The 27,964-nt window shown below is 45.5% G+C and overlaps 1 protein-coding gene and 1 long non-coding RNA gene across 7 annotated transcripts in view; one reads left to right on the top strand and one right to left on the bottom strand.

Annotated features, from left to right (window-relative positions):
- si:ch211-285f17.1 (sickle tail protein homolog) overlaps nucleotides 1-27,964 on the bottom strand; it is a 123,602-nt gene that overhangs the window by 16,273 nt on the left and 79,365 nt on the right. For 5 of the 6 annotated variants that reach the window (XM_061093629.1, XM_061093623.1, XM_061093628.1 and 2 more), the window contains 4 exons: nucleotides 11,573-11,750; nucleotides 7,843-8,041; nucleotides 6,763-6,856; nucleotides 13-914 (listed from right to left, as the gene is read on the bottom strand). In XM_061093629.1, the coding sequence (XP_060949612.1) occupies nucleotides 13-914; nucleotides 6,763-6,856; nucleotides 7,843-8,041; nucleotides 11,573-11,750 (1,373 nt within the window). Of the gene's footprint in view, nucleotides 1-12; nucleotides 915-6,762; nucleotides 6,857-7,842; nucleotides 8,042-11,572; nucleotides 11,751-18,578; nucleotides 18,656-27,964 lie in introns of those variants that run through there. The other variant, XM_061093627.1, reaches the window with a different exon arrangement.
- On the top strand, nucleotides 9,148-10,044 carry LOC133026704 (uncharacterized). The gene is made up of 3 exons (XR_009683219.1): nucleotides 9,148-9,208; nucleotides 9,428-9,727; nucleotides 9,892-10,044. It is a non-coding gene; the product is annotated as an uncharacterized LOC133026704 (long non-coding RNA).

Genomic DNA, 27,964 nt, shown 5'->3' with positions numbered 1-27,964 from the left:
CCTGAAGCTTACCGTGTCTGATGTTCAACAACAGGTGGAACGGGCCCCTGCATGTGACCCGGGAGGTCCGCAACCACAGGTGAGGCCATGTTGTTCCGCGGCTTGGTCCCTGCTACTTCCTCCTTCCTGAAGGAATGGCGTACCGGGGAGCTCCGCTCGATGGGAACCCCATGAGGAGAAACCCCGTGAGGAGGAACTCCATGAGGAGGAACCCCATGAGAAGGAATCCCATGAGGAGGAACCCCGTGAGGAGGAACCCCATGAGGAGGAACCCCGTGAGGAGGAACCCCATGAGGAGGAATACCATGAGGCGGCCCACCGTGGATGTCAATCATCCGTACCTCAGACATTCGGTGAGGTGATGGAGGGGGGGTCTTGGAGCCCAACGTTGGCAGTTGGCTGTTTCTGGACTTCTGCCTGTACAGAGAGGGGTGATCCATAGAGTCTGTTGGGCTGGGTCCGCTGTAAGAACTTGTGGAGCGAATGGAGGCCCGGTGGAACCCCCCCATTCCGTGATCTGGACTGTCCATCCCAGGGTTGGGGTGCGCTCCGTGGGAAGAAGCCAAGCTCAGTCGTCCCTCCTGGAGCAGGTACGGATCTGCATACAAGCCCTCGTTTCCCCGGGCTAGACTGTGGCTCTTCCCCCCCATGTCCTCATCAGGCTTGACGTCCCGTCTCTCCAGGATGGCGCTGGGACAGGGCGAGATGGAGCGCACCGTTGGGCTGGCGCTAGACAGTCGCTCCCGCGGGATAGTGGCGCTGCCGGGGAGGGAGCCCGGCCGAGAGCCAAACGGGATCCTGGAGGGGGAGGAGGGCATGGAGTGGGGACTCTGGGGGAGCACTCCCTGCAGTGGATGGTGTCCCGGGGGACCCATGGGGGGTTGTCTCAGAGGGTGCTGTCCATCACTGTGCATCTGCAGAAGCACAAATGAATTTAAACATGTCATTGCACATTCCCAGGAACAAAAACTGTAATTATTAAGACTTCAAATTCCAAAATCCCTCACTTTAAGGATTAGTCAGTGAAGCAGAGAGCCTGAGCTGCTGTTTATTTTGTATATATCTTGTATTTCTGGACTTCACTCACCCTTGAAACCAAAACATTCATCTCGCTCGGTTTACACTGTTACTTTCTCAAAAGAAAACACAGTGTCAGCGTTTCCCTCCAGAAGCAGAAAGTGGTTACTTGCACGGCCTCTATCTCCGGGTGCACAGCATCCTGGGTCTCACACCTCCGGGCTTCTATCAAACTGTATCACATTGCACCAGCACAAGATTCTTTCTTTGCTTTGGAAAGTCCGCAGCTCTTATCGAGTTGAAGCTATTTATTTTCTCATCTTCACACAGGATCACTTGGCTCTTTTTCTTTAAAAAAGCAAACGACTTTTCATGTGCACCCCCCGGGTCTCAAAGGTAGGTGGTTAATTTGAAAAAGGATCCGTCCGGCCCAGTCTTAATTAAACAGTCGGCTAATCTGGGTCACTGCTCTTCAGCCCCCCCCACCCCAGCCCACCCCACCCCACAAAGGACCCTTCAAGGCTTAAACGTACAATAACCCTGACCTCATTTAACCAGAGAGGCTTTCCAGGTCAGAAGAAACATGAGAGCTCGGGCTGTAGATGGTAAAACTACAGAAAAGGGAGGTGAAAGTTTTACAGCTACAAAGAAGAGGTGACGGAGAAGGAAGTGAGGTTAATGTGGTCAGACTGACTCAGGAAAGTTGTGTTCTTGTTATATTCTATACGACTGTTGTGACATTTAATATACTGTTCACTTGTGGGCACAGTGGCTGCTCAGTTACCAAAATATGGAATCATACAAACCTGTTATATAAACACAATACAATATTAGCTGTACGACACATGCTCTAGTAGTGGGACCTGAATCATAATCAGGCTGTTTGTAAACCAGAATATTAATTATATTGGAATATTCCATGAAATCAGAGTATTGTCTTATTTAAGATAAGGTCAATAGTTGGAATGAACCATGTAAACGCAAACAATAACAACTACACCAGGACCCACGGACAAGCACGACAACAATATAAAGTAAGTATAAACTAAATGTGTACCTGAGCTTATTATAACCACCGACGTAAAGTGTGCGACCTGTGGTAACGTGATGCGTAGGATACCATGACACCGTGAGGAGGAGTGCTGCGTTCAAGGCCAAATCTAATCCGTCTTCCTTCCTGTCTCCACCTCTGCTCCTGTCAAACAAACCGAGTATTGTTCCCGCGAGCTGTGACTCATCAGTCACACCTACCCGAAGAAAGACGAGTAGAAACTTCACGCAGAGTTGTTTCAGGAAGATCTGATGCCGCTTTTGGACACTGTGATTTTTCTGTGCTGTCTTTATATGATCCAACCCCCCCCCCCCCCCCCCCCCGCTCCCTCCAGTGCCGACACAGATTAACACAATGAAGACAACAATGAAGTGGGTGTGACACTTTTGTGGGTGTGTGAATGAGTAGATGTGCTTGTGTGTGTGTGTGTGTGTGTGTGTGTGTTTGAAAAACAACAACTTTTCAAATTGTACATTAACAAAGGGCTCAGGCTTGGCTGTGATAACAAAGGAGATAAAGTAAAAACTTGCCGGCAATAAGAGAACACACAGCTCATAAATCTGGCAGCAACAAGTCTGACCAAGCAGTAAAAATGTATTAGGAGATCTGAGCAGCACACAGCCGCCACCATTAAACCCTAATGACTTTCCAAAGAGAAAAGTTTCACTGCGTAGGGGTAGACGATGTTTCCGAAAAGTCATATCACAATTTTCTTAACTCCAAAATCATTCTTCCCAGTTTTTAAATGTATTTGAATATTCCCCGGGGCGGAGGGAGGGAGCTCAGAGGAGAACCGCTGCCTCTTCGTGTCAAAAGGGGACAGTTGAGTTTGTTCAAGCATCTAATCAGGATCCCAGAGTAGACCCACAATCTGAATTGTTATAGTATGTCATGCATTACTATATACTGCTATTATATTGGTATAATTACTATCATATATATATATATATATATATTATGTTATATTATATACTATATATACTGTACTATTTTCATATACTGTCTAACAATAACATTACCATCATCTTGCCACTGCACCTTATCTACCTATTTATCTTGTGTTTCTGTTTTTATTCTTTCTACCTCAATATTTTTTATTTTATTCTATTGTATTGTATTTTATTGTATTCAAATATACCGGCTGCTATGACGACTTAATTTCCCTTTGTGGATGAATAAAGTACTCTATCTATCTATCTATCTTAAAGAGACCCTACGATAGTCAGGTGATACAAGTTTGGCCAATAGAGCTGATTTGCTGAATCCAATTTAACCATCTAATTATTCTACTGGTTTGTAAACATAGAGGAAACCATCAGAGGAAACCATGTGTAAATATCACAGAATGTCACAATCTCTGTGATTTGCTTGAAAAGAAGACGGTGGAGCTCTCAAAGGTCGATTCTCCAAAGCACTAAATAACATCTCTGAGTGCTTGGTCGATTCCAGCCCCAGCCTCATAAGAAACCCTTTGTTCCACATCGCTGGTCGATCCCGAACAGATGTTTCACCTTTAAAACACCGGCCATTCCTAAAATATCCCTAAAACACACAGATTTAGTCTGTACAGCGTTCACAAATCAGCTCTTTGAGACAAAACAGGGGAGTGAGGGCTTGAAAAATAAACACACGAGCGACCGTGTCAGGGAATCCAGAGGCCGCGCTGAGCACATTTGGTTTGAATTTGACTGGTGGGCTTTTTAAAGACCTCGCTCTCTCTTGTTTCCAGCAGCTCGTAAGTTTTCCGTAATGAGAGGCAGCGGGTCTGGGAGGAGGAGCACGAAAAAGTTACAGATGAGGAGAAGCTTTCTAAACTGATTTAAGATAAGAGGGGGGGGAACAGCAGAGCGTCAGATGCAGCCAAGCTCAACAGATAAAGAGAAGCTGTGGTGCCAACACTCAAAGAGCTGGATGCAGGGCTGGAAATACAAATGGGATGTGATGAAGAGGAGGATCGACGAAGACGGTGATTGAAGACGTTTAACTCTTCCTCTTGGGATAAACACAAAAATGTGATCGATTGCACAAACGTCAATAACTGAACCTCTGTTTACTAAATATCTCCTGCAGGTCTGTGTCCAAAACATCACTTCACACAGTCACTATTGACTATGACTACAGAGACCTGCTTTGGGATCAATATTTCAAAAATATGTGTGGCGTTTTCATCAAATGAAGCACAACAAAAGATGCTTTACAATAAAAAACAAACACTTTATTCTGACAGTCAGAAGCTTGTTCTCCTTATCGAGTTATGTCTCAGTGATGTCTGTTACTCACGGTTGTTTTCATAACCACAGACGGCTCTGTTTGACCAGAAAGCTTTAATCAATAACAGAGCTTTGAATCTGATCTGAGGCCCTGGCATTCCTGCAAGACAAGAGGGCGACTCAGCAGATCTGAAGTACACCCGGATAACCTCAGCCCCGAACCCCCCCCCCCAGCCCCAGGTTGTTTGAACAGGTTTACAGCTCATTAGTTTGTGATGTCTGCCCTTTTGCTCCGGGAGCCAGGGGTTTCTCTTTTATTATTATGTAAGGTCGCTGCAGAGGGAAATACAGAAATAGACCAAAAAAAAGGTTAAAAAAACAAAACCATATCCAGTCCAAGGAAAGATCTACAAATGCCAAATATAGAGACGCGGCCCACAACAAGAGTCTGCTGTGTCTTTGTGTGTCTTTGTGTGTCGGAGTTTGCCAGGAAAGTGTTTACAGCCACAAACAAGTTCAATTATCTGTGTTTAATATCGATTGAAATGAGGTTTAAGACCAAACTTGCGGTGGAAACACACACGAAAATAAACTTCTTCCAAGTAAACAACACATTTCCGACTCCACCATCACGATCCCCATTGTCCCGAGCTTGAGAGACTTTCAACAGAGCAAACCACCGTGAGTACTTGTTATTGCCAGGCCACTTATGGTTAAACTCGCAGTTCCCCATGTTCATAATGAAGCGAGCAGGTTGGCTAGAAATGCACCAGTCAAAAGATTGTTTCAAAGCCCAAAACTTTGAGGCTTCAGTTTGTGTTGCTGTTGCACTGTTGTACACACGCACCCACATTTACATACACATGTATGAGTGTGTTGGTGCATTAAGGGGTTTCTATTATTCTGTTCACTTCACTTTTAACTGAAACACCTCCATTAAAGTCATATAGATGTAAAATCAATAACTAATTTAGCAGAGCAGCTTTGGGACAAGATTTACAGAGGTAAGAAAAATAACCCTGTAACATAAACCATGCTAAAAACAGAAAAAGTCTCAGAAAATCCAGCTGCAGATGATTTTATTGTCCCTGACATGAATCTAAAATAAATCTGACCTAAAATATTATGGTCCAGTCACAAAAAGCTGTTCTCTAAGATGGGCACGTGACATTGGCACAGTTTGATAATGCATCTTCTCGTTTCTATCCTTTCTACTGGTTTGACATATATTTATGATACAGAAGTTTTGAATTATAAACTATGGATCGCTCCCAGTAATCACAAACTGAGAAACAAACGTTAAAGCACATACTGAAACTCATAAGTCTTCTCTTTCCATCTGGTAGTTAAGATACATTCAAGACAAACGATTACTTTTTAAGTTTATAATCTGACTCTCTCTCTCTCTCCTGTCATTCACTAACTCGGCCTCCACACCCCACAGCCACGCCCCTTCCCTCGCATGTGTGTCAATGGCTGCTGAGTTAAACAGTGACAGAACTAATGACAACAACCTTCTTCTGTGTTTTTCTACTTCAAGCCTGGATTCCGCCATGTTTGCACGAGAGGCCTTTGAATTTCCTCCAGTTCATTTAGTGCAAATCTGCATTTAGAGCAAGTTTGAGAGTCATTAAATAGCAATACTATAAAAAAAAAAGTTAGAAATCAAGGTTTGCAACCTCTACTGCCCTTAGAGAGTTTAGTAACATTTCTTGTTTGGCTTCATCAGATCTGTTTTTTTAGCCTTTTTTTAATGGACTGTCTTTAGGTCCCATCAGAGAGGACAGATCCGCCAGCAGCAGAAAACCAGTGTCTCTGCAACACTTCACCATCTGAGCCCAGACTCCTTAAACCACAGATGGCTCATCATCGCTTTCAATTTTATCAACTCCACTTCACACTAGTATATGACATGTACAGTCTGAGATTATAGCTGAGGTTAATATCATTTCTTCTCTTTTTTTTGTTGCATTTAACAACAGCACCGCGCCGCCGCCTGGAAATCAGCAGCAGGCGCAGAGCAGCAGCGGGTTAGATAAAGGGTCGCGTGGATTAGCAGATCGGATTTGATGAGGAACATTCGAGGAAAGGGCTTTTTTTGGGGGGGGGGGGTGTTTGTTTTGTTACATCAGCAGGAAACAAACACGGACCGGAATCAGAACAAAGAGATTAGAGCTCATATTAGGGGAAGACTGAACAAGAGAAATAGTCGGTGGAGAATTGTCCCCTAAGCGAGCTGCAGCAGAGCATACAGGCGAGGCCGACTCACCGGCCCCTGGGAGAACAATACGAGACCCCCCTCGAAACAGATTAACAAGAGGCAGGGGGACATTCCTTCCCTCCACTGCAAACAGGATGTGAGGACAAGGAGAATTGGAGGCCGGGGTAACCACTTGTATCTGCAACAGGTCCCTGCAGCTGCTGCTGTTAACAAGATAATGCTTTTCACTGCCGTGTTGGCGGCTGTCACAGTTCAGTACTCACCCTGGCATCGCCGTTGGCAGGTCTGGGCCCGTGGCTGAACGCCTGTGCTGGGTCTTTGTGGTAGACCTTCAGGCAGGAGTGGTCCCCGAGGTTCCTGTAAGGAGAAGACGTGGCCCGTGGTAAGAATAAAGCCCAGGTATCGCCGTCGGAGTAGGGGCGGCCCTGCCTCAGCCCTGATCTCCTCAGCAGCCCTGCCAGGGGCACGTAGCCCGACAGAGGGTCCGTCATTCCTCTGTTACGTGACATCTCCTCAAAATTCAGAAAACTACGTAAACACGTGTCGCAGCTACATAAACTGAAATCCCATCTTTCTGTCGCAGCTCCACGCTCTCTCAGTGCGGTGTTGCACCCTGGACACCTGCACTAACCTCCAGGGATCACGAGACAATTTTTTACAGCCCTGATAAAGCATTAGTCACAGAGTACACATTGCACTAGAGCAGGAACTCCGGAGGCAAAGGGGCAAAGTCTTGAATTGTATTAATGGCATGTTTTTTTTTTTTTACAAAAGGCTGTATGCGAGTAGAGTCTGCTCACACTGATAAGACACGCAGGTGAATACCAAACCAGGGCGGTACAAGAAAGAAGAAAAGCAAAGAGCTAGTGTGTGTGTGTGTGTGTGTGTGTGTGTGTGTGAGAGGGTGCTCGTAAAGGATGCACACAACACACCGCACAATGTTTGTAAACTACACTTTGTGCCTCAATATGCCAAAGCTCAAAACTTTCCAGAGTCAAACTTCCACCAGAGGAGAGAGGACAAAGTCGTCTGAGTCTCTCAGGAGCGCTCGGCAGTTTGCTCGGAGATGTCGGAGACTTTTTGCTGCAGGGCTTCCTCTCCGTATAACTTTCTTTCCTATTAACTTTTAACACCGAGGGGGAAAAAGGAAGTGAGACGCTTTCCTGGCCAGTGACACTTCCTGTGCAGGGGGCGGAGGGAGTTTAGACAGGAAGTGCTCAGGGAGGGAAAACGGAGGAAGAGTTAAACTATGGAGCTTGGATGTCCTGAACTTAGAAAACACAACACATGTCTCTTAAATGTATCTTTATCTCGATATCTACCACGCAAACCCATGAGCTTACCTGACATCGCTGAGCTCGTAGTACATGTTCCTCATGTCGTCTTTCACGTAGACCGCCACGCTGGGCGACTCCAGCATCTTCATGTTGAGCTGCTGCGGGAAGGCACTGACGAACAGAGCTCGCACCGTGTCGATGCTCGTCACCTCGTTGGGCATCCGGAACTGTTTGGTCTCGTCTCCGTACTGAAGGTACAGCACACCTGCACACAGAGGGCCGGGGAACAGGTTCATTAGCAAGAAGTAAACACGCTTTAATAATTAGGCAAATCTTTCCCGTGACTCAGACACAGTAGACAGGTGTGGGGTTTTTGTAGCGGTGACACACTGTTTTGTTTCTCTCTTCTAATTTTGGACGCTCATTGTTTTTTCAGATACTAAAAAAGTTTGGTGTTAATCAGGTGAAGCAAACACACGACTTCACGCAGCTACTTACCAGTAAACACCTTCTATTTATAAACCACAGCAGGACCTTCGACACTTCGGCTGCTGAACAAAGTGAGAGTGGTTTTCTAAGAAGCTGATCAGAAGAAAGTGGCCAAAATCTGATTCAGGACCTTTTTCAATCCATTTTTAATCTTGTAGGATTAATGTGAGAGCAGAAAACAATGTCAAAACAGAGCGGATCAAACAAGGCTTGATTATAGTTGACTGGGTGTGCCTCAAACCACTTCTAACACATGATCTTAGCAGTAGCTGATTACATTTTTACCACGGTCACAAAGAAAGTCAACAATATCAAGTGAGTTTAAGCCGAATTCTGCCTGCGTTCCAAAGATGTTAAATTCTTTATGGCCGTTTTAACAGTCACAGACACGGGTAGGATTTGTTCCGGTGCTGCCGACGATCAACCTGATGGTGTGAGACGGTCAGTGTGATTGTTTGGGAGAGAGAGAGAAGAAGAGAGAGAGAGAGAGTGTGGCAAAGAGAGCTGTTCTTTTCGATGCCATTTGGTTTCAAGTTTTATGAATAAACTGGGGATCCTGCGATAAAGTTACCAGGATCGACTGAGGGAGTCTCACCTTCGTACAGAAATTATCTAACTGAACACGCAGCACTCTCTCTTATAGAGGAGGGGGAGGGGCAAGAGCAGGATTAGCAAGTTATAAAGGGGTTATTTGGGTCATTTTGGTTTAAAGGGGACAACATCCCCCCCATCCCCCAACAAATCAGCTACTGGATATCAGTGAAAATCTGCCTTTTCTGTGCAAACACACCGAGCTCACGTCACAACACGGCTGCACGATTGCATCAATGTTTGCTTTTTCTCACTGGCGAACCTTTTACACAATCAAACCCGAGCAGACGACACAACACATTCACCCTTTTCAGGTTGTGTGAATGTGAACGGCTGAATTCACCATTAGTGGGTGAGAAAATCTTTCTATAGACTTTTGAAACTTGGCTCCAGAACATTGTTTACCCTCAATTGAGTCAGAAACAAAACATTTAACAGGAAGAACCAGTTCCTGCGGCATATGGTTCCTATTTGCATACTTGCAAAAACAGAAGGTTCGGTGCTAAGTTCACCACCTAAGTCTTGTTTGTAGTTTTTTCGTGTTTTGTCAGCAGCGTGTGTTCAATTCCAGGAAAAGCAACACAAAGGATTTGCTACTTTTAAAAAAAGTACGCTGGAGAAGCACAGGGAGGCAGAAGCAGGGCTGCGAGCTCCGGGTGGAACAGAACAAGTTGTGCATCAAAAAGACCAAAGGCTGAACCTCTGAACCCTGGGTGTGGCTTCTGTACTGTGCTTTACAAAAACAGATGTCTCTCCCACAAAGTCATGGACACGCCCACACTGCACTTGGATCAACAATGCCAGGGACACGAGTAAAAAACAAAAGTCTTTTTCTATTTCTAAACGCTGACTCATCTCTTCAGACAGCATGGTACTGATTTGCATAGGGTTTAGATCTAGAGTTTAGAACAGAACTGAAAAAAAAACTGGTTTCTGTTCTTGTTCTTATTATGTTTATATTCAATGTGAACTTTTCCTGAGTGAGATGCATATAAATCATTTCATGCCATTTCAGAGACGTTTTTCTCGTTGCAGTGAAAATAGCCGGCTTTCAGGAAAGGAGGTATGGTTCTACTTGGTGTTTCCCCATAAAAGGAGCGAGCCAGTAAAAGCTACCAGATGTTGGTGAAATATTAGACAAGATCCTACACGCTCCACAAGGCAGAGCGAGACGGAGCGAGGGGCAAATTCAGGAAATAAAATTGCTGAGTCGATCCATTGCTCTGGTCTGTGTGGGTTCCTGGATTGTAATAACTTAACAAAGTGCCCATTCGCAGACTAACTTCATCTTTCCCCCCCGAGAGCTGTCACGTTAACAATCGGCCGCTTTGCATCCAGATGTTTGGAACTAGCGCAAAACCGGGAGTTTGATGACGAAGCGGCATTGATCTCGCAACGCAACACAAAGATTAATTCCTTTTTTTTTGGAGTTGCTCGGTTCTAACGAAGAATCGTGTTACATTCCTGAGCGCCTGGTTCCACTCAGGACTGGAAGCAAATGGTCAGTGTGCTTCCTGACCAAATGGGCACAGCGCTGCAGAACCGTCTGGGCTTTTAAAACTGTTTTTTCCACGTCTCTCCGGTCAGCGTTTCACCAGACGCACTCGTGAAAAATATCAATCTGTGTCCGCTCGCATTATCGCAGAGTTTGAAAGAAGCAAAGAAATATTTTCTTTAAGAAGCACAGAGGGGGGGAAAAGAAACCCCCGGCTTGAAATACAATACACTTGATGCTACACTCGAGAATGAATCTGATACTTACATTAAGGGGATTAAAGGATTTCCTGTTTTCTGCGGAGTCTTATGATGCTCTGGAAAAGACCACGCGACAACTCCTGCACTTACAGGCTGGAGACTCTGAGACCCGAATGTCCGCTGGGACCCTGAGAAGTGTGTGGCAGTGTGTTTGTGTGTTTGAGTGTGTGTTTGTGCGTGTGTGTGTGTGTGAGGACTGTGGGAGGGACAAAGTAGTTAAGTGGTGCCCCTTTTATTCTCCTCCCCCCTACACCACGCCATAACCCCCCACTGTCCTGACGCTTTGTCCTCATGTTTTTGAAAGACAGAGGGAGAGATGGAGCATGTGTGTGTGTGTGTGTGTGAGTGTGTGTGTATGAACATGCATGGCCGATATAAGAGTGTTTTGCAGGTTTGCTTCTCCAGGCAAACACAAGGTTGCAAGTGGCCCAGATGAATGTGGAAAACGACACCCGACTGTTTCATCCAGTTTCACTTTGGTCGAACGGCGCGCCACGCAGACGCTTTGAAATAATCCAGCAGCAGATGCCATGCTGAGCCGTGAGCTACCTTTGAAGCCCCCCCGAAAAAAAATACCAGCTTCTTTAGGAAACTCTCTCCTCTGCTCTCTCTCCACCTAATGCAGCAGCCTCATTCTGCATGTGGATGCAAATGACTCACCGTGCGCCCTCGATAAGACGACCCCGTTTCTAATCCTGTCAATAACACGATGGCATATTGTGGACTGATTCCCTAATCTTTCACTACAGAGGATATGAATTCTAATTAAAACGGAGCGGTGAGCTGAGGTGGAGAGAGGAGGGATGGAAAAGAGGAATAGTGTGAAAGTGTGACATCCTGGAGGTTATTTCCTTCCACCTGAAGAGCTTTCATTCTCAAATAAACTCGTAGTAGACAAAAAGAAAAGTCTCTGTGGATACATTTTGACATTAGGTGGATTTAAAACAGATAAACAGAATACCTAGCGAGCGATCCCTCGTCTGGTTGGTGGACCGCACCACGGGCAGGCTGGCACGCACTCGGCTGCCGCGGGTGAAGCCGGTGGGCGCGTCGGCCTCTGACATGGCGTCCAGTGACTCCAGGGAGGCCAAGGAGAGGTGGTCAACCTGGTCGCCGGGGCCGTGCTTTGGGCTTCTGCTCTGGAGGTGGAGAGACACGTGGAGACAAAACACAAGCAAAGGGTGAGACCACGGACACGGCAAGGTGTTAAATTCATGCATGAGTTTTCATATTCTGCAAACAACACAAGAAGGGGGAACAAATTCAAATGTATTCTCTCTCTTCTGGTGAAGTTAGAAAACGGCTCAGAGTCTGACAATGTCAGATATCACACGCATTCTTTGACAAGCGAGAAAAAAAGTGCTTCGAGCTCGACTGTGACACAACATCCACATGAGCACAGGAGAGTTAATATTATATTTCCCTGATACATGCTCACCCACGTTCATACATGCACTGAACTCTGGAGGGGAAGCATGTACGTGCGTTTAATTCAATCAGTGTACGAGAGAGACGATGAGTCCTCAAAGAAGAGGAAGAAGATAAAATAACCTCGGATTAAAGATGTTAAATTGACTCATCGTAATTTTTAAGGTCTCCTCAGTGATCTGATCTGCGTGACGCGGCCTCCTCACGCCACAGATCATAGAGCTGCTCTGTGGGGCTGTAACTGGATCTGCAGCACAGGGACGAGGTGGGACAGAAGCTGAGGTGGGGGGGGGGTCAGCGAACATAGAGCTCTTTGTGAAATGTTCTTCACGAAAAGCTCTTCATCTCTCGCTGGAGCTGCAAGGCCAAGTCCGCCAGGTTATCATCAACACACCTGCACGCACACGTTCCCGCTTTCTCTCTCTCTCCCACGCTCGCGCAGGAATAAAGAATTGAAGCGTTATGTATTCAGTGCGGGTTGACATTTGTGGGAGTTTTCAAAAGACAGAACTGGTTTAGCCTGGTAGCCAAGTGCGCTTCAGCAGGCACAGACTGGGACATAGGGGCACAGGGGCTGGGGAAAGAGTCACACGGCAAAATGTTAGAGAGGATGCAAAAAAAACAACAACACACACACACACACACACACGATGGAACGATGCAGATAAGATAGAAAAAAAAGGCCGACTAACTCTGTGGGGCAATTGGATTTTCATCAAGTACCTCTGAATGTCAAGCTCAGAGTGAAGGGAGGAGAGCATGGCCTGCAGAGACTGATGGGAGAAGGAGACCAAGGAAACAAATCATCTACAACAGCAGACGCACGGCAGAGGGAAGAAAGAGCCTAGATGCAAAGTGTTTAAGAGACAGAGAAAAGTATAATTTAAAACTACTTAACACTTTTTTATAAGTGTATTTGAGTTTAACGACTCCTGATGTGAAACCCCCGCCGCTTAATAAATTCCCACAATAGCACAAATTGCCATCATTAATGTAATGAGGCTGCTTTATCTTCATAATACAGCATTTTCAATCTTCGTCCCTATGTGATATTTGCTGAGTCATAGTGTGCGAGCGTTTATGTGATGCACCTTTACGGCAACCTGACACAGCAGGGGGGGGGTAAAAAGTGCTGAGCCATCACTCAACTCCGGCATTACCGTTAAAACAGCCTTGCATGTTGATCGTCACCTTTTTAAAACAGGAGGGGTCACGCGGAGTTGACGCGTCACCTGAGACCAGACATGTGTTTGGAAATTTAATCTGGACGCTGAATGATTGATGAGCATATTCACACACACACACACATGTCCACACACACACACACACACACACACACACACACACACACACACACACACACACACACACACACACACACACACACACACACACACACACACACACACACACACACACACACACACACACACACACACACACACACACACACACACCTCTCCCACACACTGCGGCTCTATCTTCTCTATGGTTCTGTGTCACCCTGGGGAATGTTGAATCATATCGCCTTCCTGCTTCACCTGTGGGTAGTAATTATGTCAGAGTGGTCTGGCGGTGTAATCCGGTATTTTCTGGAATCCCAAATCGGGTTGAAGAGGACGCAGCAGCTGCATCTGAAACTGAAGCTCGCATCGATGTCCTCAACTGCGACATTTAAACTTCCCCGGGTTCAATAACGGTCGTACTGTACATGTTGCTCTCATCTTAATCTAGAGTTTATAATAAGAACTATTCCCTTTTTTCATATTTATGCTTATGCACAAAAACACCTCAACAAATCGCTGAGCGTTATCAATCCATCCAAACCATAGATTCTCACAAAATTATGAATAAACTACCCCTTCAAAGGGCCTGAGCACCGAATGACATCTAATGACAGTTGAAATGTTGTGTAAGACCAAAGCAAGAATAAGTTATGAGGTTATTAAACTGCTGTCAGCTACAAAAGGAACTGCCTTAAGCTCCTTGTCATAACAGAGCATAGCGGCACAAAAGAGTTGTATTGATCTAAGAAACTATGACATTTACTACTCACGATTTCACATTTGAATCATGGGAGTCAAATTGTGTCATTTCTTCTCCTGAAAGTTGCACAACTTTTTGTTTGTGTGCACCGATTACAACCGTCACTTTCCAATTCTGTTCAGATTTTCAAGGAGAACGTGACACCGCGGACACAAAGTGAAAGGGAGAGACGAGCTGCACGGGAGAGGAGAGATGGTTCCGGCAGAGGCAGTGACATATAAAAAGAGGAGGAAATTGCAAATGAGACCTTCTGCCTCCCCGGTGGAAAGGGGGGGCGGGGGGGGTAATTAACTTAAACCACTCCACACCAGTCCACATCTGACAAATGAGATGTCCCCTCCAAAAGGTCAACAGTTTAGTCCAGATGAACTCCTCCGTCTCTCCCGCTGCCTCTGAGAGATCATCCTCCCGACAGCAGCGTTTGGATGTGATCGTTCCGAAAAAAAAGCCACTTCCTGTCCCCGCTAACCACTTCCTCCTTTCGGGCCCAGATGTGAAAACCGCAGGGCGACCGCTGATAAGCACCATGAAACCCCTGCTCACACCTACAGTGCATTCCACACCAGTCAGTGATCCAAACCCCCCCCCCGCGCTTCAGTCGAAACCTGCAATTCTGCTTCTTCAGCAGCGGCTCCCTCTCTACACCACATCGGCTCTGACAGCTGTGATGAATGTGAAACTGGGACACTGACATTAGCTCCTACACGGGAATATGACAAGGTATAAAGTCGTGTAAAGAGCCCGATGGGAAGGAACACGTCTAGACTGGGAAGGCACTCGGTAGAGAGCGCATACCTCTGCAACGGCAAAACATCTGTCAAGCTCCTATAATAGAAAAGACAGGGAAATAAAGAGGTAGTCTGCTACTCTGGATGAAAGATAGACTCTACAAAGATGGACGACTTGACGGCTCCGTGAAAGAGAAGCCAAAACATTGTGATTGCACACTGGTGGCTGACTGCAGTGAAGCTCATTATCTCCTCCATGTTAGTGGGTGGGACATGGGCAAAAATAAACAAATGAAAATACACAAGAAGCACTGAAAGATGGTTTCTGTCATTTTAGGTCGTTCTTCTCACACTGAGGTATGTTCAAATGAGCATTTTTCCAGTATGTTTGTTTATTATTATTCATTTGATGCAATAAAATAAACTAGGGGTTAATCCATGTGTTTGGAGCCGGTCTAGAAATAAGTAAAAGGACATTGCCTCTTCTAAATGCTCATGTCGCAGCGAACCTTCTCCTCAGGCCTTGAACTACACACACAGGCACCGTGGTGTGTGTGTGTGTGTGTCTCCACTTTTCTAATTGTCGTGAAGCGAGCTTTCAGGAACTTTACAGGAAAGTGATGTCCAGTCTAGTGTAATGTGGACAAGCGGTGATTAGGCAAAATGGCCGAGCTTGGAGAGAAAATAGATCTAAGATGAAAGTTCAAGTGTGTGTGTGTGTGTGTGTATTTGTGTGTGTGTGTTTGGTGTGTGTGTGTGTGTGTGTGTGTGTGTGTGTGAGAGAGACAAAGAGGGATACAAAGAGACACGGAGTGCGTGCATGACTGAGTCAGGCCATTGTTCCAGAAAATCTGACCTGAGCCCAGGACATCCTGAAAACATTTATGCAACAGTGGCCTGACACACAGTATGTTGTCATCAGAAAGAAAACTTTTTTTGCTTTTGTGTGCGTGCGTGTCCGCGGTCGCACAATGTAACATTCAGATTTTACACATCAGTGCAGGACCATGTGATCACCACTGCAGAGCGTTTTCTTACGCTGCCGACCTCTTGCACCTCGGGAGCATCACGTGCACAGATTGGGTTCGTGTCACCGTCGCCTCACGTCGGGCGTTTTCAAGCTGAGAGGACAATATCTCATGATTTCACAAAGCAGAGTAGATTATGTTATATCATGCAGCCGCTGACAGACGGGTTGACATGCAGAACCCGGCGATTACAGCAAAGTAAAGTAAATGGCAGCGCCCATCAGGAGCCTGCTGGGTGACTCGTTGGAGATGTAAGTATAGACAAAACCCTGAAAGCTGCCAGAGCGTCGTGTACCACACATGTTGTCAGCCTCCGCAAAGCCCACTGATTGATGCCTAATTTGTTGTATACTCAGCAGGGGGTTATAATGGCTTTCTTATAGCATAGCCAGGCTTTCACATTTAAAAGAAAAGGAGGCATTCTTCTGATTTCTCTGAAATCCAATCATTTTCAAAAATGTTCACCTTTTGGCTGCACAAATTATAGAGATGTGTCAAACCAAGAAGCCGTGGACAGTTATGTAAATTCATTAATACTCGAGGTACTAGTCCAACTGTAATGTTGTCTTTAATGTGTTTTAATGTTGAGTTGGGATGAAACAGTAACAGGTTTCACAGTTTACTGAGGTAAAAGTCCTGATGCTATATATATATAAAATGGTATATAGAGCTTTTCTAGTCTTGATGACCACTCAAAGCTTTTCACAGTTTTGCTGTCCACACACACACACACAAACACACACACACACACACACACACACACACACACACAGAGACACACACAGACACACACATTCATACATGCATCTATGTGCTGCACTTTCTCTCATCTTTAATTCATTTTGGGGTTCAGTATCCTCAGTACCAAGGACTCTTGGGCATGCAGGATGAGGGAGAAGGAGATCGAACGGCCGACCTTGTGGTCAGTGGACGACCAGCTCTTACTCTTGAGCCGCGGCCGCTTCCATGATTATTTGATTGATGCTGTGACTGCAGAAGAGCTTCTAGTGCTCCGGGCGTAGCTTGAAACTACCTGCATCTCCATTGCATGTGGTAAACAAACGCTGACATTTTGTCCTGGTCGACCTCTGAACTTAACGTGACGAGTTGTGTTCTTATTTCATGTCACACTAACACCCGACATTGGATTTTTAACATATGGTTGTATGCTCCTACATTAACATTACTTTGTTTTTAATGGTTGTTTTGCTCATTTGATTTATTAGTATTTAAGGTTTAATTTCAATCTGTATCGCAGGGAGGTTCTTTGTTGTAAAACAAAAAGCTTCCTCATCAAGCTAAAGCCTTCCTTCATTAACGTTAATGTTGCACATTTTATATGATGTTATATGGTTATGTAATATAATTTGTATTGATAAATTGTGAATCAGTACTTTTTCAGCACGTTGTAAAACCGTTATCATATAAACGTGATCACCCTGGTCACTATAATCATGATACACAATGTTCACTCTGTTTTATCTCTGCATGCGAGTGGAGGCGGGAGCTTGTTTGGTTTTAAACACAACCGGCAATGCGACCACGGCTTTTTCCACATAAGATGCTAATTTGGCCCAGGAGGTGAGGGTGGGAGGTGGGAGCGGAAACAGAGCCAACTGTAATTACCTGGTCTGATCTGTGAGGCAAACACATAAACAGGAGACAGTGGCTCTGCAGACTGTTAACCCTTTACTTCACTTCTCCCAGTCAGAGCCTGGAGTCTGGCTGACTTCATGACGAGAGACGCGAATCTGTTGTGTCCTCGCTGCCTCAGGGGAGACCAGAGATTCCAATGTGTCACAAAAGTTCAAAACCACAAGAGTTCGTTGGAAAAACACCAATAAAAAAAAATCTGCGCCGCTGCAGTTCTACACAACCGTGAGGCATAAAGCTCCTGTCAATCAAGCAGTCAGCGCTCTGTCCGTATGCTGTCTGTGGACGGACCATCGTCCTTTTGTCTCCCCTGGCCTTAATGACATTATACTGAAATCCCCTAGTCATCCATTCCCATTCATTGCCGCCACATCCCTCTCTCGCTCCCTCCTCTGATGCATTCCTCCTCTAATCCCTTCATCCAAATCCCCAGATGACCTTTCAGGGATGGCCTCGCCTGCTAATTGGTGCGCTAAGAGGTGATGACTTTTTCATACTGTAGCCCGGATCCGCGATCAAAGCCCGACCGTCTGAGGTGAGACCTGCCCGACGAAAAGTTAAGAATCCAGAGGTCGTGCCTGGAAAATTCATGGCAAGCTCATTAATAAATATATGACATCGGCAAGTAAAAAATACAATCAAGCAGATCTCTCCCGTGCTGTGTGCAAATGAAGTGCATAATCACAGAAGACAATATCTCGCCTGTTGACCCGGCGTGCGACGGAGGTGGAATCTCCATCTCCTCCGCCACCCGGGACGTTTCGAAACAACTGAGCCAAAGAGTCCAATTGATTTCATCCACTCGCGCATAAACGAGTTAGTCACAGTTATCACCGGCAGACATCAGCCCCCCCCCCATCCCCTGAACGAGAGAGGTTACGGAAATCAACTCTGATTACGGGAATCAACCCTGCGTGGCCGTCGGATGGGAGTTTTATGAAGCAGAGAAAATTGTCTTGAGCGAGTTTAGAAGCCGTTTGGCTGCACGCCGGAACATTTCCTGTATTGCCGTGTACAATCTAAATTAAACACATTCCGGGCAACGATTGTTTTTCTGAATTATCCTAAAAAAAAGCTTATTTACCATTTTAGACTCGTGGCAATCTTCCTCCGGCAGCGGCTTCCATGTGAGACTTGAAACTCCCTGGTCTACGGGCAGAGGCTCTCTCTCCCTCCACTGTTGTTTCACTTGCTCTGTGTAACTGCCCTGTCCGGCTCCCTTCCCTTTTCTTTGCTCCAACTCACAGCGGATGCCCCTCCGTCCAGCGCACACACACACACCAACACACACACACACACACACCGCCCCACATCCCTAACGATCCAGCGGCACAATACAAAACGCACACAATCCACACACCCGGGGAAAGTCATTGTTTGTGCGTCTGTGTTTTGCACCACTGTGTGCGACATAGATTGTGTTAGAGGGAGAGGGACGTTCAAAATTTCAGCGTCTCTCCCTGTTCCAGCAGCGTGTGGGTAGAGAAAACACACGATCCCTGGAACAGCTTTAAAACTTAACACGTTCAGCACTGCAAAGAAATACATTTTTATCTTGAAAAAAACGGCCGCGTCAGCACTAATCCCTGTGGGGCTGTGGCTGAGGCCTGAGAGATGTTCCGAGGAGATAAGCGCCTGCTCCACCCTCAGGGATCCCACAACCTTTATGAGATACTCAGCAGGGCCTCGAGAGGAATCACACACCCAGTGGACGGACACATCCAAATACCAACGCATGCATATTCACTGTCTCAATTCCGGGGTTTGCACGGCTAATTTTTTTGGCAATGAGTAGAAACTATGTCTTTGCAAAGTTTGAAATTTGTGGATGCTGACAAAAATCTAAAGACAGACGAAGGAGATGTATGTGAGAATACAGCAGGAAAATGCCCAGAGAGGAACGACTCCCGTGTCAATGAGCTACTTAGAAATAATTACAGTAAATGTACAGTGCACTTATATTAACAAGCTGTGTTGTGGTTTAAGTCGTCAACCCAAGGCGTTACGTAACTTTACAAGCCCAGACGCACACAGGGACCGGGCAGATCACTTACTAGTCTTACATGCAATGATTTGAACACACCTTTCCCTCTCTCTCTCTCTCACTCCCTCGCTCACTGTCTCTCTTACCAAACAAATACATGCAAACTAGTCTGCAGAGCGGTGGCCTGCCCGGACTTGCTTTTTTATATCACTTCATCAAAAGCAAAACTCTCTTTTGCAGCTTTGAACAATTGCACTTTTCCTAGATTGTAGAGTTCTCTCATCCACGTACACACACAGCAGACAAAGCCAGGCTATCGTGTTGGTCAGCTCTGTCCATCTGTTTGACGTGTCCTTACAGGAACCTGGTCCGTCTCTAGAGAGCGTCTCCCCGCTGGTAATATAAAGGACGCTCCTCTCTGGGTGTACACCTGAGAATGTGCATGTGTGTGTGTTTGTGTGTGTGATTGTGTGTGTGTGTGTGTGTGTGTGTGTGTGTGTGTGTGTGGCTCCGAGCACAAAGAGGCCTTTCTTTTCTCGGGAGTAATCGGAGTCCTGCATCCTCAACATGATGTCACACACGTATCAACTCAAACATAATCTAATACGATTAAAGGAGGCAGAGCCAAAGCTGAGGTACTTTTTTTTTTTTTATCCCCTTTTACAACGAGCAGGAAATCTGTGCTGGTTTTAAATCACAGTATTTTGTCCAGAGTCACGTCTCCGTTCTCTCGTCCCATGAAACCAGCTCTGATGCCTAATTAACAAGTCGCCCAGGAACACAGGCGCTCTTCCACTGAGACTAAGATTTATTAGAGCACCTCACCCAGAGGAGTTTCTTCGTGTGTGTAGAAAGGAGGTCGTGATTGTGCTTGATAGAAGTGTATTCAAAGTTTTCTGCATTTCCTGATAACATGACCCGTCACTGTGATGTAAAAAACAGTTAGCTGCACATTGGGAGTTACGATTTCCCGGAAAGTGAGAAAGACAAGTTTTTGAGTGAGAGACAGAACTGATTTTGAATGCCTCTTACGGATACGTGCAGCTGAAACTATGAGATCTGCATGGACGGTAACAACTTTAATGGACGAAAGCACGAGTGCCCACAGCTATACAATGCAGCAACTGAGCAAAACACCAAGTTAGAGATATTTCAATCTCAATCTTAGAAGTGTAGAAACTTTATTTTTCAAATTATGAAACTGTGGCAGGACAAATTAGAATATTGAAGGCTAGTTTAGATAGTCTAGATAATCAGTCTAGATAATGAATGGGAAACACTGTAAAGGAGGAAAAGTGTTTTTACTACACTTATTCAACACTTATTCATTGAGTATTATTCATTGAATAAGTGTAGTAAAAACACTTTTGTTTTTGTTTTTTACTACACTTATTTATTGAACACTTATTTATTGAACACTTACTGAATAAGTGTGGAATAAGTGTAGTAAATACAATTTTCCATATTATCCACTCCTTGACCTGTTCTTGACCTCTGACAACAAAAACACTGCCGACGCACACTCAAACTCACACTCACACACACACACACACACTCTGTCGACCATAAGCGATAAGTTGCGAAAACATTCAGTAAACAACAGCAGCCCTTGATGCTAAAGGTGCTAAGTCGCCGTGTTTCCACTGAGCCGAGCATCAGGCTCCTCACCGACTTGTTTTGTTAGAAACTGCGTTCACACAAGTGTTAAACAGCAGAGCTACAACATAACAGAGCGAGAGCCGTGTGTCACATGGGTGTAAACTTGCATCTGTAAAACAAGAGCGGTGCTCGGGTCGTCCCAAGGAGGAGGTGCCGTGATGAATGCTCCCTATCTGTCAGATATTCTAATTTATTGCAGAGTCCATTAGACGCCGATGCCTGAGACATACACTTTCCCACTGTACACTTATTCATATTCCAGGTGTTCGCTATCATCCACGTTGTCTTGTTTAGTAACAGGGGGAAAAATCCTGCACTCTATCTTTGGAAAATGTATTTCAAACATTTAGAAAAGAAACGTTGCCAAGTCTCTGCCATGCTTTTCTCCGTCCACCCCCCCGTATCTCCACCATGAACGGCCGACTGGAAATGAAAGCGCAGGAGATCACAATAAGGCTGGAGACAGATTCTTGGAGTCGGTCCTGTCGGGGGTGAAATCATCCCAGTGCCTCTGTCTCTGATTTGCCCTTTGAAGATTTGTTCATTCCTTTCGGCCCCCGAAGTTGAAACCAGATGTCGCTGAGCATGCAAAGGTTTGCAAAGCGCAGGTACAGAGAGAGGGAACACGAGGAAACACCCATCTTGACTTGCTCCCCTTTTGGTTCTGTAGGTCATAAAACCTGGAGTCTCTCGTCAATACATCAAACAGGATGTCAACAGTGGTGTCATTGAAGGTCGTCCATCAAAATGAAGGATTCTCTAACTTGCATGTGGCTACCATGACTGAAACTGAAGATGAGGACAAGTTTTGTCAATTAGTTTAGCTAGAATACAAATCACTTAGCTCATCAGTATGAAGTCTAATGACCAACAGAACGTCTTCTGACAAAGAAGATCTCAAGAACCAAGAAAATGTGGAAATCTTGGAAATAGTGAAAATCTACTTCTGGAAGCGCCCCTGTAATCCACATCTTCACAATCTTATGGGTTCTTCTGTGACCCGTACAAAAGCCTTCAACCAAGTTTTGTGGAAGTCCGTAGTTCCTGCGTTATCTTGCTTACAAACTAACAAACAAACTAGAACTTGTTTAAGCACATATCTCCTCCAAAGGATTTATTTTTATCCCATCAAGATCCATGAATCATTCTCAGTGAAATCAACAAAACAAAATTCCTGGATCTGATCCAAACTTTAGCTTTTTCTTCCTCGGGTCTCGCCGCACCCTTCAGAAGTCGTTTCTTTGTGCAATCCTGCTAACAAACAGACAAACAAACAGAGGAGAACACAAACCCCCAGAGTCAATAATCAATAACCAACCACATAGGTGAGCTGAGCCGGGGGGGGGGACCGGAGGTGGAGAACCCGCAGGCCACTCAGCACTCGACAGTGGAACTAATCTATTTGTCACGTTATCATTTGACAGTCCATGTAAATACCAAGTGATTTTCACACTTGTCCTTTACAACTGCACGTCATGAATGAGTGAAAACATCAACAGTGTTTTTTTTTCCCACCGATTCTGCAAAGCCACCAGGAACAGGTTTTGTCACGGCATCTTTTCTGCCGTGACACCAGAACCCGTAAATCTGATGATGCACGTGTACGTTAAAGGTTTGATGGATTCTAACTAGAAGGCATGGCTGACAAGATATGACAAGTCAGTGTTCTGCAAGTGGCAAATGAATTACTACAGTGTGCATCATGAGATACTTGACAACATAATCCTCGGTACAATTTGTCCCCCTGGTGAAAGCTATAATTATCTGTCCTCCGGTGGCTGATGGGTCGTTTTGAGGGACTGAAGTCAGATGAAGCTCCTCGGGCTGCGACGGCCGTATTGACAAATGGACTTAATTGTACCCGGTGGAATGTGAGGGCACGGGGTCACAAAGGTCGCAGACATTTCACCTCCGCTCTCTGGAAAAAAATCTGTCAGGATACCAACGACGTCCCCTGTTAAGCCAGCGGAGGAGCAACAACAATATAACTCCAGCTGCTGCAGTAAACTTAAGCTCGGGGGCTAATGGCGCTCCGTGCGGCTGCAGAGAAGCGCCCTGAAAAGAGCTCAGACCTGATTAGCTGGTCTGATTAACACACTGGCACTCCGCTTTGAGACAGCGTGGGGAACTCTGTCTGGCTCGGCTCATTATCGGCAGCGATCAGAAGCCGGTTCCTTCTGTCAGAGCGGCTTATAACCCCCGCACGACCCGCACCCACCCGTCCCAGGGACACTCGGGATTAGACGCGGCCGTGGCGCCACTCCGCCGACCACTTGTCCGCTCGGCTGGGGTGTAGCTGTACCCCTTCAAACCCAAAACCCCTCCCACAGATCCCCTGTAAACTGAGCGGTTAGCACATGTGTGTCATTAAACTTGTGCTTCATCTTATCTACCAGCTCTGAAAAGCTCATTTTCCAACATCACACTCTTTCAATGGGAATGGATTCCCTCTCCTTTCACTCCTGACTTTTTATCAACTTCTTTTATAAAAATTCTAGAATCTGACCCTGCACTTTTTCCCAGGCAACGTTATTGAACTTCTTGGCATAAATAGATATAAACATTTGTGTTCTTATGTTTATTTGCATCTTGGGAACGACTTTTTCTTCATCATGTGCGAGATGATGCATGACTCACCCGAGGTAAACACAGACAGACACTCCTCTACTCCTCTTCTAATCTTATATTTATTTTAGAGTTTCTAAAACCTACGGAATTTAACCACACCTTTTGGAGTAAAAGAGGTGAAAGTGTCATTTCTCCTGCTCGGCTTCTGTTCCTGAAGGTCAGCGGTGGGGGGGTTGATGATTAAGAACAGATGTTTCGCTGCAGACCTGCTGCACACAGCACCTGATTGTGTGAGCTGAGACACAAGGTGCAATACCAGGTACAACAAAGAAGTACTTTCTTGAAAATACCCTCTTGGGTTCCAAATATTTTAGTATGCACTGTTCCCGAACATGTTTCTTGGGTCATCTGTGCTCTCATGATACTCGCGTCATTGCAGGGACAGTCCCAGCGGTGGAGGACCATGAATTCTCCTTTTTCTCTGTGCAGTTTAGGTATTAACTGTAAAGAAATACTCCCTCCCTGTGCATGTTTTCTCTGATCATGCTCTGATTTCTTGATGCATGCTGGGAGCCGGTGTTATCGAGCTGACCTCGGTTCTGAGGAGCGAACGTGCAGCAGAGCCAGGAGCCCACCGAGCGAAGTGTGTTGGAGGACGAGCCAAACGGTGCATTACCTCCAAAAAGCCTCCGAGGGAGAGTTTACAGTACACTTGTCGTCTATGACAAATGAGCTGCAATTACACGGCTTTGTTCAGCATGGGTTTGTGGGAGGGTGCACACGTCCTGCAGCAGTTTATTGACGTGGACGTTGTTACTAAATGCAGAATGTTTCCACGCTCAATTTATAACAATGATCTGCTTCTGACATGCTGCTAAAGTACAGCTCCCGAAAAGCCGCTCTCTTTTTTTAACTGATTTGTTCTCATTAAAGTTATTTTTTTATTGCCGTCCTCTCGGGGGACATATTTGATTACGACGATCAAGACTTCTTTTAAAAAACACTTGATTCAATCTATTCTGAGAAAAACATGACAATAAAAGAAGGTTTAGTATTACTCACATAAAAGCATTTTCCCCTACAGCTTGCACTTTGCAATGAAACTCCAACTTGGCACATTTGTCTTTGTTTAAATCGAGCAATGAAGGTCATCACCACAACATATAATAACATTCTGATATTTATGATGACTTAACTCCTAATATAATACAATCATGACACATGACATTTACCTAGAACAGACCACATTGTTGTTATTCGTTGATACAGTTGATAAAACTCAGCTGCTCCATCAGGATCATATTCGTGTCGTTGGATCAGTTTGATTGATTCGGACATTTCCCCAGAGGCAGAGGCCAACAGACTGATTCCTTCATGTTTACATTTTGATTGGTCTAATTGACCGATCGGCCGAGGTCCCGCCGATACACACATCGACCAATCACAAGTCAGCCTCAGCTGTCAATCACTGGGCGAACTGTACCTAAAATGAAATAAACCACCTTGATGTGTAGTTTGGTCCAGTTCCCATTAAAGGTTTATGACCTATAATGAAATCCGCCACCAGGAGGGGATCCAGATGTTTTGGCTTCACTTTTCGGGGGGGGCTGTCATGCATCCATCTTTAAATATCGTCTATGAGCCTGTCAATAGTTGTGTATTTCATAACGACTTCATCTTTCCTTCTGCTATCTGCATGTTATTGATTTCAAAACAATAACAACCTCCGAGCGATACTTGGATATCGATTTAATAATCGTCTGCAACAGCCACCTAACAAATCGTCTGTGGTTTAGAGAGTCCGGTGAGGGTCGCCTCCACAGGATCATCAAATTACATTTGAATCAATTTGATCTTTTACTTGTTTTTCTTTTGCAGGATTTAACCCTTGCAATGCCAATGCGATAGTGACCCTGCCATATTTTTGCAGGGGCATCACCGGCTTAGACGCTTTTTACCCTACAGCATAATGATGATGGGGTAGTCAGACGATTCTTAAGCGCTGACTCAGCACTGTGGCGATAAGTCTGGCTGTGTGAGAGTTACCGACATAAACTATCACGCACTTAACCACACGCTGTGCAGGAGCGACACTGCAGCAACAAATTCTGCTCTGGAAAACAATTCACCCGTTCTGACTCCTTCTGCGCTGCCAGTGATTTGTCTCAGCGCTGAGGTGACGAGCTCGTCAGTCCGTCCGGTGCTCACAGCTGCCCTAACATGGCCGCTCAACCCTGTACAGAACCCCTCGGCCTTGGCTCATCACAGCTCATCACACACAGACACCGACGCAGGCGGAAGGAGGGAAACTCGGCGAGGGTGCATGTGTGTTTGTGGTCGGTCAAGCGGCTCGTTTTTGGGCTGCCCCTGGGCAAAGAGAGGGGGAGAGAGAGAGAGAGAGAGAGAGAGAGAGAGAGAGAGAGAGGGGCCAGAGGATGGGTGGCGGCCGGGCCAAAGGGACGTTATCTCATCTCCCTCTGGGTGGGATCTTTGCAGGCCTGATGAGGAGGAGGAAATGAAACCGCTCGCTTTTGTTGCGGGTTTAAAGATCACAGAGGGTGAGGGAGAGAGTCGAGGGGAACCTTGTATAGGAATAAATCAGTCGGTGTGTGTCTGTGTGTGTGTGTGTGTCAATGCTGGGTGGAGTGGGGTCATCAGCTTTTCAAAGTAAAGCGATATCCTCTTCCCGGCCTCCACTTGACCTTGATAAATCTCTGTCTTTGTATCTCAAACCACCAGGGACATGTAGAATCTCACCTCCGGATCACGCACTGTGGCCACTGATGTTGCCTTCCCGGTGCGGGCGGCACCAGACGTGAGAAACACCGGCGAGTCGTTCTCTCTCCCACTCTGTGCGGTGCAGATTCCAGAGCCGCACTGTGAGCAGAGAGAACTTGTTTTCTTGCCGTTTCTCCTCAAGGCAGAATAATTACACCTCCCCGAGACACCTCATGCAAAACACTCCAGTAAACTGGTTATCTTTGTTTTGTACTTTGTTTTAATTTACCGCTGTTAATATAAGGGAGGCATCAGCACATCCCTCTTGACATCCAGAATTAGATTACGCCAAACACGACCTTCAATCATTGCCAAGAATTCATGCTCAAACCAGTCTGTTTTATGACAGCATCTTCTCCCCTGACGCCATGAATTCAAAATGCATCGCCAGTACAACCTCATCCCGCCAATCTGAATAACATATGAGGAGCTTCATTCCAAAATCAAATTTAAGTGCCAAGTCTCATAAACGGATAATCGACACTGACGGATCGCTGTATCTCTCATTTTAGTGCTTCAGCAGACAAAGGAGAGACCTTCACATTCAAACTTTTCTTACAGTATCTCTTAAGAACTAGCAGATTGTTCCCAACTAAGAAGGACAAGAAGTTTTTTAACTTAACTTCTCCGTGACCCTGGAAGAACCCAAAACATCATTTCCGATACAACTTGATAATCCTCTTTCTTGTAGCTTCTTAGAACCCTGTCACACATTATTAGTATAACCAGCCAGGAGATACACACAAAAACACATAAAAGCTGCAATGACGACTTCTGGCCACTTGGGGGACAAGAAGAAACAGCTAAAAACACAGATATATGATATTTTATGGTTTAATAAAGTTGTTATTGTTGGCATATAAACTTCAGGATTTCTTTGGGGTGGATTGTGGTCGAACCAACACACCCACATTCACTCTCAGTTGTTGTTTTGGTCTCCACCCCCCCTGCTGTTTTCGTAAATTGACGATTTCACGGACTGTAAAACTAAAACAAAATGTGCTGAAAGACGCTAAAACGCTCCAGTTCTAAGTCCGTTGGAATCAGTCTATACAGCCACATGCCAAGTGGAAATAAATACAGACAAATACAAACTAGACACAAGTTACAGATGAAGCCACAACACACACAGGTTCAGTTTGTATAGATCGTTAAAAGTCATTCCGTCAACATTGCGCAGTAACTAATCGCTTATAACTCGTACATTAATAAGTGTCTCGATAATAAACGGCGACTTCAATATCCTGCAGGATGCAACACGTCGCGGAGGTGCGAAACAAAACTCTGCAACGATGTCAACTTTGCAAAATTATGTCAACACAATTAACCTGTCGTTAAAAGAGCTGCAGGTGATTTACAGCGACACATCCAAACCACCACAGGAACACACACACACACACGCAGACACACAGGAACACACAGACACACACACACAGAAAGACACAGACACACACAGACACACACAGAAAGAAGACACTGAA

The sequence above is a fragment of the Limanda limanda genome, chromosome 20 (assembly GCF_963576545.1).
Source record: "Limanda limanda chromosome 20, fLimLim1.1, whole genome shotgun sequence".
Classification (NCBI taxonomy): Eukaryota; Metazoa; Chordata; class Actinopteri; order Pleuronectiformes; family Pleuronectidae; genus Limanda; species Limanda limanda.
Note: the sequence above shows the minus strand (reverse complement) of the source record. Positions and strands in the feature narration are given on the sequence as shown.